Raw genomic sequence first — 11,445 nt, forward strand, 5'->3', positions numbered from 1 at the left:
AAATGAAGCCAGTGAGATGGTTATATGAGCGCGCGCGAGTGAACGGCTTTGAGAAGTTAGTTAGGGAATATTGGGAAACGTACTTGTTAGTTACGCTTACGTGGCCGTTTGAGGTGAGAGGGTTTTTGAGTTTCTTTATTTTATTTTTCTGATTATTTGTGTTCAGACCTTGGTTTTCTTGATCTGGCCCAATTAAGTATTGAAGGCCCAATATTTGCCATTTTGTAGCCCAAAATAAATGTAGAGTTTATATTTTTCTTTTATAAAATCTTTAGAGGGAAGATATTTAAGTTTTTTGCTAAAAAAACAAAATGAAGAATATAGGAATGGAAAAGCTAACCGTTAATATCGGGAGTGAGGCATAGAAAGAATTGAGTAAAGATATAGATAACGTGGAACAGAAAGGAAAATGGCACTCTCACTGTGTTCCGGTGTTCGCGTTCCTTATTGCTCTCCTTCGTGTTTTTGGAAACCAAATGGTAAGAATTGCGAAGCGCCTACTAAGTTGCCATGTGCAGTTCACAGTAAGAAAAATCCATTGGTTGGAATGGGTATTGGGTTGGTAACAGCGTGGGTGATGGGTTTAACGGCATTGGACGCGGACGCCACGAGAATCGAATACTACGCTACCGTTGGAGAGCCTTTGTGTGAGTACAAGTATGTGAAGTCTGGCCTCGGTTACTGTGATATTGTTGAGGGCTTCGGTGTAGAAGCTCCACTCGGTGAGCTTATCAATGTTAGTTACTCACTCAATTTCTGCACGTCGGCAAACATTTTAGTTTGTTAGTTAGTTATAGGTTCTTTTTCTGATTATGAATATTAATAGTATGCGCAACACAGGTTCACTATACTGCGAGATTTGCCGATGGAATAGTGTTTGATAGCAGCTACAAACGTGGTAGATCTCTCACCATGCGCATTGGTGTTGGCAAGGTACAGAGTTTATTTTTTATCCTAAAGTATTTTTAGTAACAGTTTTTGCTATGTTGTGACATATGAGAGTGTATTGTGTCCAGGTAATCAAGGGACTGGATCAGGGAATTTTAGGGGGTGAAGGAGTACCTCCAATGCGGATAGGTATTAATTTAATTATTAGATCATGACACGTGTCACTTGCTTGTCTCTTTACAGACTTGCTAATTTACCATTTTAACCCAGGTGGGAAACGCAAACTGCAGATTCCTCCACAGTTAGCATATGGCCCTGAACCTGCGGGGTGCTTCTCAGGTTACGTTTCATCGCATATGGAAAATTTAACTGTACCTGCAACACCAATAAAGTAGTAGAATAACACTACAGAACAGGGAAACTTTTATGCATATGTGTGTGTGTAAAAGATCATTTAGTAAAATTCTTGTCTACTTGTTTAGGATTTCTTGAACTATTACATGGAACATGCGTTTTTTTAGTTCATTACTTTTGTTCTAGAAAAGGCTGTAGATATTAAGTGTATTATTTATTATCAGAATATGACTTGATTCGTTAAATTTGTTTGATTTTGACAAGTTTGTCACTGATTCAATAAATAGGTGACTGCAACATACCCGCCAATGCCACTCTTCTGTATGATGTTAACTTTGTTGAGCTTTATTCGGGGAACAGATCAAAGTGAACGAACTCGAAACTGATCAGATACATATATGCATATGAACCACGCATGGATTGGGTGAGTTTCCACAACTCAGAATTTTTATGTTCTTAAAACATATAGTTGAAATGGTAGCCAAACACTATTGTTGTGTTCAAATTTCGATTCTTGTGTGAAACAGAGTTCTTTGTGAATTTTACATTATGTTGTTTAAATGGCAGGTAGAAGCAGACCTGCGGTAAATAAATTTAATATATCTTCCTGTAGTATAACGTGAAAACCTCTACTTAAAGCTATTATTGCTAAAGAGATAATGGTGATATTTACTGGTATGCTTTCTTTTCTTCTCTGGGCTAGTTTATCTAAAATAGGTACAATTTTAATTTCTTATTGTTTTTGGAGCAATGAAATAGAGGAGAATGTGGATCAACTTGTTTGGCAGAATCTCCTTCCTGATTCCAGCTACCATAAATTATTGTTCCTGTTTAGTGGAGTGGTACATAATTGACCTGGATATCCCCTTTGAGTATGATGACCAGTTCTTCCTGGGATACGTATTAGATAATTCACGTGTATCTCTGCACAGGACACGCGAGTAACTTGTGTATCTTTAGTTTAAATGTAATTTTCAATACTGCTCTCTGAATGGTAAAAATTTATTAATTCTTCATATGATAGATGTTACTTCTAATACATGGCATGCTTTACCCTTGTGATCTTCCAATTTGAAATAGGCATGACTATATTTGCTTAAGCAGTGAAATGCAAAGGGAGAGCCGTAATTTGAAAGTTAAACAGGATTAGTAATTAAAAAGGTTCAAATATGATTTCTATGCTGATTTGATTAATCATCCATTTGGGGTTATTAATCTAACTAAAGATATCCTAAATTTTAATTCTCTCAAATGCAAGTTGTGCTTCTGTGTCTGGTTCGACTTGTGAGGCAAATTAGCCCAGGCATACTAGCTAACATCTGACTAGCTTTTATGTCAGTATACGTTTTTTGCACCATTGAATATTTTCTTACAACGTGACAACGTTAGGTGTGGTTATCATAATAATAATGAGAATAGTAATCTGCATAATTATGTTGAATCCTCTATATTATCCCGAGGTTGCATATGCCTTTACACTTTGTGAGGATCAGGTAAAGGGAGAGGGAAATAGAAAAGGCCAAAGCAGAAAAAGTAAAGCTGATTCCTGCCTCACGTTGATTGAGAGAAAAGGGATATGCCTTCCTTGAACATTATGTTCCTGTTTTCTTCACCTTCTTCTGGGAACCAAGCGTATTGGAATTGGTTTAAATTTTGTATGCTTTTTCAAAAATAGCTCCAATGCAGACTGTCAAATTTTCCCTTTTGGTGATAAGAGGGGCCTAGTGTTCCGTAACTCGGCAGCTAGCAACGTTCGGGGTCGGCAAAGCCAAAATGCAATGCCATCGTGAATGTATATAGAACAGGAAAAATAATCAATGCCTCTAATTGAAGGCAATTTGGACTCCTTTCAACGATATTCTTCTTTCCTTGGTTAAGAATATTGACAAAAATACCAAATCTTATAAGTAATAAAGTGATAAATAAAAGTTTTTTCCACATATGCTTGTCCTTGGGCAATAAAGTATAGATTCTTATAATATGACAATTTGAACGAATAAAATAAACATATAGACCATAGCATATAAAATAAATGAAAAATAATAAGATATTTGAATTTTAGAATTTTGTGCCATAAAATGAGTTTAATTTGGATGTGTGAAATCTTTGGATTTAAAGTCAGTTAGGCTTCTTAAAATGTAATTAACGTATTTCTCATCCAAGATCTAATTATCACCAACCCACACAATTTTTCTAACCTTAATATCTCAAGTGCTAGAATATTTTTATTTCATTATAAATCCCATAAATTGGTGTAATTAAGTTACTAGTTTTAAGAAAAAGGATTCTAACTATGCCTGTCCTTTCTCACTCTATCCCTAAGCATATAAAATCTTAATTATTTTATCCATATCACAATTCAGTGTAATTTTCCAATTACATTGAGAAATAAAAATCATGTAATTAGATGGACACACCAAAAACAAACATTAAGCATAAAAGAGTAGAAAAATAATAGTAATCTATAATTGAATAACAAAAAAATGTAATTACTTTATAGTAGATCGAATTAGTTTAATCTCCAATTATTAGAGATTTTAGCTATGAATAGCCATTGGAGAATATGTCACCCTAGAGCTTCCATTTATATAACTTCAAAATAATAAGTTTTCCAAGACATTTAATGTGAGATGGAAGTATATTAAGTTCTAACCTAGGTTTCTCTTCATATAAATTCTTATGTAGTTCTTCTCATATTATGTGGAATCTTCTTCAACACTTCCAAGCTTGCAAACTTTTCTACATCTTTCTTCTTCTCCTTTTGTGAGTTCTTGAAAAGAAGTGGGTAAAACTCTATCCAAAGAAGAATACACATGTAATTGACACTAGAATACACCATTATATGTAGTAAGCACCTCATCTTGAACTTCAAGCTTGAATTTCCCCTTTCTAACATCACTAATGGTTTGAGATATCTTTATAAATATTTTCGCTGAAATTATAGAAGGGATTGACGTCAATCTCTATCCAAAATCTTAAGACAATAGATTAATAGATTTTCATCCTTATATAGTGTTTCACTTCTCACGTGAAACTTAGATTCACACTTGAATTTTTAACCGATCATAACCCTATTACTGCTTTCATATAATTTATCTCTTTCTCGTGTTAATTAGAATTATAATTATGAGGTTGCGTAAAATTCTCATCTCAATATTATCTGAAATTCAACCCTTAATGGTAACTTAAGAAGAAATCTTAATCAAATATTTTGAAAACGTAACAAACATTTCACATCTTGTTTAATGAAAAATCTTAATATGGTATGTTATTGTAACTAGTTTAATCTTTCACATCAAGAAAAAACTATTCTTATTACTTAATATAAATCACATTTGTGATTTATCTTTTTTTCTAGAAACTTATCCGTTATTCTAGTCCAAGGTCTATTATTGTTGTTCCAATATATATGATATTATCCATAGTGGAAATGCATAACCTTGTTTAAAATAGTAACATTAGAATATGAGACTGAAAAGCTTAATCAATGAAAATAATTCCTCAATTTAGAAATTAAGGTTAATAAAATTTTTGAGAAAAAATAATTGTGTAGATACAATTGAAAGAAAACCTGTGAAATTATAAATCAAAAGTGAAAAGAAAAATTTCCTCTCTTTACATTTTAACGTTTATGAAAACTCCTAATCTATTTAAATTTAATTCCTCAACCAAACTAGACAAAATTATATGCAAGATCTACTAAAAATTGGAAATAAACTTTTAGAAACAATCAAAACTAAACTACCAATAAGTACCATTAAGGATTAAAAATATATCTCTGGTACATTTAGACAATTGCATCAAAACTATTTCAAAATATATACAGAAAGAGAATAGATAGATTGACAGATAAGAATTAGTATTCTTCCGTAATGTGCAACTAAATAATTTATATCACTGCTTTGTGTTTTTATCCGTGCAAGCAATAAGAAAAACATCAAACTCAAATTACAAGCAGACATTGTTTGTTATGCACCATGATCACAGCAACGTTGTTCTCATCTTTTTATGTAATAACCAAAAAAGAAGTCAACATCCAGGAAAGCAAGAACTTGAAAATGAACCAGATTAAAAAAAAACGCAGAAGACAAAAACACTGCATTAAAATTTTGAAATTTTACAATGCTGTGCGAAAAGACAGACATATGTTTTGTCTACACGATAGAGCAGGCATTTGGGTTTTCATCACTGAACATGGTGACGTAAGGGTCTTCATATCTTGTGATTGTTCCAGTGTTAGCAGGAACCTCCACTCTCCTCACATAACCAGGAGGAGCCTTCTTATCATAAGCTGCAACTGCATATGGATGTGCCACCAAGTTGTATGGCACATACGGCCAAATCTCAGCCTTTTTCCCTGTTGACTTCGCCTTCTTCAACACCTTGTTTGCTTCAACATACCCACTTACTGTCACTTTCTGCTGTTTACGGTTTATCTCTACAGATTTCACTCCTGCAGTAACCATTTCATCTTCAATAACTAACACTGCTCAACATAAAATGATGACAAGAATTTACGTAACTCACCGCTGAGCGAAGAGAGGGCGTTCTTGACCTTAAGCTCACACCCATCACAATCCATCCTCACCTTCAACTCCACCGTCTGAAACTGCTTCTTCTTTTTCTTCCTCTGCTGGTACCCACTACCCATTAGATCAGACAAGTACTCCAGTGTGCCTCCAACTCCCATTTCTCTCTGTTCAAACAAAAGATCAAAGCTTATTCAAAAAGAAGGTGTTTGATGAGATCGTGAGACTCAAACTGGAAACCATACATTACACACATACACACAAATATATACCACACACCGTTACAACTCCATACAATGTCTTTTTTTTTCTTTCACTTTAATTATCTTATCACAGACTCTTTCCTTTCTTATTCCAGTCTGTGTATTTGCTAACACGGTTTGTACAGAACTTTTTATATTAGTACAACAGATTGATTGATATTGAAAACAAAGGGAAGCCAGCAGCTCTGAAACAAAAGAAGATGCAAGGAACTTTCTTTGTTAAAAATAAAAAACGGATTCCTTCCTTCCTTCTTTACCTTGAAATAATGATAAGAAAAGAAGAAAAAAAAAAACAGTGCTCTCTGCTATGCGCTGTGAAGAACTTGTATGGTACGTTTGAGTCGTTTCAGTGACAGAGGGAGAGTCACATAGTTTATATACAGAGACGTTTAATCAGATTCAAACAGAGGAAAGAAAGGTCGTGGTCCCCATAACACCACAAAACAATACCCTTTTTCTTGCCCCCACATTTTCCCTTGCAAATGCTATTACCATGTTGTCTAAATTAATAACTCCACATTCATTTCACACATTAAAAAAAAAAATAGTTATAAAAAAAATATCTTTTAAAATTTTTTTAAAAAATAAAAAGGATAGTATTAAATAAATATAAAAAATAATATATATCTCGATCATTTAAAAATTGAGTTAACGCAGTTAAATATACTATACTCCTTCAAATTTTTGAAATATTATTTTAAAGTTCAATACCGTGATAAAAGTTTAAAATTTTAAAATGAAAACTTAGAATTTCGAAATGAAAAATACTTGGAATAAGAAATATGTTAACTCATCTCAATCCCGTCAGTCATCTATATCACTTATATATATTTTTAATAATTTAAGCAACTTAATAATCTAATAATTTAAAAAATCTCTAATTTTGTAACATAAAAAAATTCTTAAAGGAGAAATGATATGCAAGAAAAGGGACCATTGAAGAAAAGAAACACTAAAAAATTGTTAGTAAATGGGTTGTTAGGTACGTATAAGTTTAAATTTAAATATATTACATGTCTCGATCAGTCTTATCTTACATGCAAAAGCATGATATTCTTCATTAATTTATAAATAACAATATAATGAGATATATTGTAGTGAAAATAGATCTTCAAATAAATAAATAAACTTGACTAATCAATTATCATCAATTATAATGTTATTTAAGATTATATGTATCATTCATATAAGACCATGTTCTACTTGGGTATACAACAATAGGATCAGTTGAGTCTCCCGAATATTTAAGACAATTGTAAATTTAATTTTTATACAGTTTGTTCAAAGTTTATTTTTTAAAATGATTATTAATAAAAGTTAAAATAAATTCATAGGATGAAATCTAATTAAGTATGATGATTATATCCTAAAGAAACTTAACAATGATGCTCATGAAACAGAGCTTTATGCTATTTCATTATGGTAATTTCATCTTTAATGTTCTTGCATTCAAATTGCATACAACATAAACAATTCTCGACTATTGTTCTGATTGATGAAATAATTTCCTAAAAAGATAAAAAAAAGAACTTTGATGATTTGGGACAGAAGTAGAGGATATATAGTTGAGTAAAGATAGCATAACATAATTCACATTCATTTGACACATTTAATAAAGATAAATTATTTGGAAAAGTGAATTTTTGTTGCACTTTAAAAAAGAAAGTAAAAAAAAATAGTGTCAAATAAATATAAAAAAATTATGTTTATGAAAATATTATTTTCCCTTTAGTTAGAAGTTTTGTGGGTATATGATTGCAAAAACACAGCTTTTGTTAAGATGGATTCCTTGTACTCTTATTCTCCGTTCTTATATTTATATAAATCATTTTATTGGCTGATAAAAAAGGTCACAGTGCCCCTTTTTTAAAGAAAAATATTCTGTCACAAAAGTAAAACTCCGAACCTTCCATGCTCTTGCCCTTCTTAAAAAGCCTTCTGATTATCTTCTTTACATTTCATAAAACAAAATAAATAGTTACTGGTTGAAAATAAATACAGTTTAAAATTAAATTTTCAATAATTTATTTTATATATTGTTAAGAAGTGAATTTTAAACTTAATTTAATTTTTGATTTATATTCATTTATATATTATAAATTAATTTTATTTTTAGTTAATATAGAAAGTTTAAAAATAAAAACTTATGAAATCATGTTTTTGTGATGAATTCTACTAAATTAAAAGATTCATATCATGTTGATGAATTGAATGTAAGAAAAATGTTACCGTTTTACAGTATAGATTGATATTATATGTTATTGGTAATCCATAAAAAAATAAGACTTATTGACAGATTATGCATTATGGCAGTCGGTAATAAGAGATTAGTTGTCTTAAGATTTAATTAGTATAATTAGCAATGAGGATAAGAGTTATTAATTTTAGGATTAGCTTGTTAGAGGCAGTGGACTTTGAAATTAGTTTATTTAAGAAAGTGGTGAAATGACAAAAGCCAGGAACGCGTTTGGTTGGGAACATTTCACACACCACAGCTGTTGGGAGGAGTTGGTGCACAATTAAACACAAATTCCAAAACCAGTGCTATTTTAATACTACAATCTCATCAACTCTACGATGTTTGGATGTTTAATTTAGAAAAATTGTATCTTATTTATATATTATAATTTTATTTATATATTAAAAAGTATTTTGTAATGTATCCTTTAATTTTTGTTTTGGCTTCCAATAATTGGTTGATATATAGAACCTTTTATCTATTTATTTATTTATTCATGTCGCTGAACTCATACCAAGTTCTGATGTCTGTCTCTTGAAACTTTCCAACAGATAACATCGATATAATATATATAATATGTGTATGCATGTCGTTTTCTCTGTTTGGTTTTGTCCTATACAGCTATATGAGGATGGCCTCTATATATAGAATAGATGTCCATTTGAATGAATGCATGTGATTTAACAAAGTCTCATTCTTTTGACCAATCCCATTATATCATGCCTTTCTATTTTATCATACACTCCCATGCATATATTATTTGATGGATCAATAAAACTAAAAAAAAAATCATTCTATCATATCGATCAATTTGTTCTTATTAGAAATTCTCACATTAACTAAATATAAAACAAATTTAAAATTTATATATAAATATAAATTTCATCTTTTATAAAATTAAATAAGATTTTCATTTCTTAACGATTGCCTCTACTAATGACTGTATATGGACAAAACTTATCAATTTCATCACTTTGGAGTTAATTTAGAATTAATACTAATTAAATGCTAATCTAATTAACGGTCAGTGTTAATTCTAGTTTCTTTTTAAACAAAAAATTGGAACATAGTTTATTAGTAACTAGATCATGATCACTCCTAGTGTTCTTTCTCCTATCTAAATGGTTCATACTACCTGTTCCAATAAATTTATTCATTAACATACTAAAGAAACATACTTTTTTTTTACAATTTTCTATAACTTAAAAGTAATTCATATACAATTTTAAAAATTATATAGCTGCAAGTTAGCTTATGCATAAATTTATTTTATGTTTATCTTTTTAAAGCATTTTAAAGAAATTTATCTAATTAAGTTATTGGAGAAATTTATGTAATATATAATAAAATTTCTTCTTATGTATGACAAATCTTTCATAATTTTCGTAAGCAAGGTACTTAATCAAGAGTTTCTTCACGTTGAAAACCAAAATAAAAATTAATCATTTTATTATTTTGTAAAGTTCATATTTCTTCTGATTAACGGCAAAGTTTCTTCCTCTTTTTTTAATAATAGATCAAATTATTTTTTAAAATTAAGAAGACGGGTCATTTATTCTTTAAAATTATTACAAGTGTTAGTGTAATCGTGGACATTATTAAGCAATAATTAAACCAAACTGCATGAAGACCTTTTTCTCTTCAAAGCAACTCTGAACAGAAAGCTCCTCCTTTTGGGAAAAGTGATGCAAAGAGAAAAAAAACTAAAGCAATGTGCTAAACTTATAGGTATGGTTAGTAGGTGAGAAAATATACAGCAAAATATCAGTGCAAGCTTTTAGTGACGGAAACAAAACAATATAGCCACGTACTAGCAGTCATCATGCATACGTTAAAGCATTTAGTATAAATGATTTTAAAATCACGATAGCAAACATAGATATGAAAAACTTTTAGGTGGGAATGAACTGTTCAATCTAATAACATAAACCAAAACAAGGAAATCAAACTAAGGCTTATCTTAAAATTATTATAATTACATAATTAAAACTGGTAGTACTTATATCTTAAATATCATGTCCCTGTAAAGTGGCTATCCACTGCATATGGAAACTTGTCAAAACAATATTAATAATTATAATGATTACTACTTCATTTAAAGTTAATCAGATCTTTTTTAAGTTATTTTCTATACTTATAGGAATGAGCAATTACTTGATCATATATATTCTGCTTTAGTATAAGAAAATGTGTCTGTCCTCTCATGACATACATTTTGATGCTCATGTTTGAAGGAAAAGAGTGGGAAAGCTGCATTTTCTGTGTTTTTTTTTCCTTTTCGGATTCTGTATTCCTATTATGAGAAAAAGAACCACTTTAGGAAATGGGGATGGAAGGTGCAGGCAGCTAAAGGCTGCATCAATCTTTCTGTTTTATCTCTTTATTTACGATTCTAAGTCTTTTATATATATATACTTCTTGAAATCAAGTATATTAGGAAAAAAGTATTGAAATGTATACGTTTTTCTTTTTCATTGCATTTTATTTTTCCCAGCCTTTGTAAGAATTTTTCTTTGTTGTCTGGTCTAACGTGTCATGTTCAATATTTAATATCCACTCGTTTAGTAATTATTTGAGTTTTTATTAAATCATTCAAATTTTTAAATATTATTCAAACATACATAACTTGGAGTCCAAGTTTGCATTTATTATATATTGTAATTCTATTATTGTAGACAATGAGTACAATAAATATGTTAAGTTATATGAGTTTACAAGCTTAATTAAGTTTTGTTAATCTAAAATAATTAGAAAATATTTTGATATATATTTTTTAGTGTAAATATTCATATATTAATCGTATATGTGATCAAATCTCGATAGTCTAATTATATCGTAATATTTTTTAATATCTTATCGCTATTATTTCACTAATTATTATATATATGATAAGTCATTATATCTATCAATATTACTTTATATTTTCTTGATATTATTAGTTTTATCGCATAAGTCACAAGACCTATAAACTCTGTAGATATACATAGTATTTTATCAGAAAATACACACTCACTCATACTTATTTTCATTTACTCAAAGGTTTTTATTGACTTGCCTTGGAGAGTCTTTTACCTAAGTTCCAACTCTAAGAAGTACATATCAAGGTTCTTAAATTCACTCATATGTTATCACCTGATAAAAATTCACAGTCAAGATTCCGACGAGAATAAAT

General features: G+C 30.0%; 2 protein-coding genes across 4 annotated transcripts; one reads left to right on the forward strand and one right to left on the reverse strand.

Moving 5' to 3' along the window:
• Positions 1-329: 329 nt before the first annotated feature.
• LOC108338171 (photosynthetic NDH subunit of lumenal location 4, chloroplastic) lies at positions 330-2,258 on the forward strand. Of its 2 annotated transcripts, XM_017574923.2 has the most exons (7): positions 330-736; positions 841-933; positions 1,017-1,077; positions 1,159-1,227; positions 1,530-1,666; positions 1,810-1,917; positions 2,002-2,258. In XM_017574923.2, exons 1-5 carry the CDS (start codon positions 410-412, stop codon positions 1,610-1,612), a joined length of 633 nt encoding a protein of 210 aa, XP_017430412.1. In that variant the 5' UTR covers positions 330-409; the 3' UTR covers positions 1,613-1,666; positions 1,810-1,917; positions 2,002-2,258. The 2 variants fall into 2 exon arrangements, with proteins under 2 accessions (XP_017430412.1, XP_017430403.1); XM_017574914.2 differs by having other exon boundaries at positions 1,810-2,258.
• Positions 2,259-5,310: 3,052 nt separating this feature from the next.
• On the reverse strand, positions 5,311-6,399 carry LOC108338494 (heavy metal-associated isoprenylated plant protein 23). 2 transcript variants are annotated; one of them, XM_017575406.2, is made up of 3 exons: positions 6,292-6,399; positions 5,770-5,938; positions 5,311-5,695 (listed from the first exon to the last, which is right to left on the reverse strand). In XM_017575406.2, exons 2-3 carry the CDS (start codon positions 5,930-5,932, stop codon positions 5,397-5,399), a joined length of 462 nt encoding a protein of 153 aa, XP_017430895.1. In that variant the 5' UTR covers positions 5,933-5,938; positions 6,292-6,399; the 3' UTR covers positions 5,311-5,396. The 2 variants fall into 2 exon arrangements, with proteins under 2 accessions (XP_017430895.1, XP_052722923.1); XM_052866963.1 differs by lacking the exon at positions 6,292-6,399 and adding an exon at positions 6,051-6,223.
• Positions 6,400-11,445: the final 5,046 nt, after the last annotated feature.

Source organism: Vigna angularis, chromosome 1, assembly GCF_016808095.1.
Source record: "Vigna angularis cultivar LongXiaoDou No.4 chromosome 1, ASM1680809v1, whole genome shotgun sequence".
Lineage (NCBI taxonomy): Eukaryota > Viridiplantae > Streptophyta > Magnoliopsida > Fabales > Fabaceae > Vigna > Vigna angularis.

Coding starts and splice junctions, on each gene's coding strand:
- LOC108338171 (XM_017574914.2), top strand. CDS start 410: ATGGCACTCTCACTGTGTTCCGGTGTTCGCGTTCCTTATTGCTCTCCT. Junction 934..1,016: donor TGCGCATTGGTGTTGGCAAG/GTACAGAGTTTA, acceptor TATTGTGTCCAG/GTAATCAAGGGACTGGATCA. Junction 1,228..1,529: donor ACCTGCGGGGTGCTTCTCAG/GTTACGTTTCAT, acceptor TTCAATAAATAG/GTGACTGCAACATACCCGCC.
- LOC108338494 (XM_017575406.2), bottom strand. CDS start 5,932: ATGGGAGTTGGAGGCACACTGGAGTACTTGTCTGATCTAATGGGTAGT. Junction 5,696..5,769: donor CGCCCTCTCTTCGCTCAGCG/GTGAGTTACGTA, acceptor TGGTTACTGCAG/GAGTGAAATCTGTAGAGATA.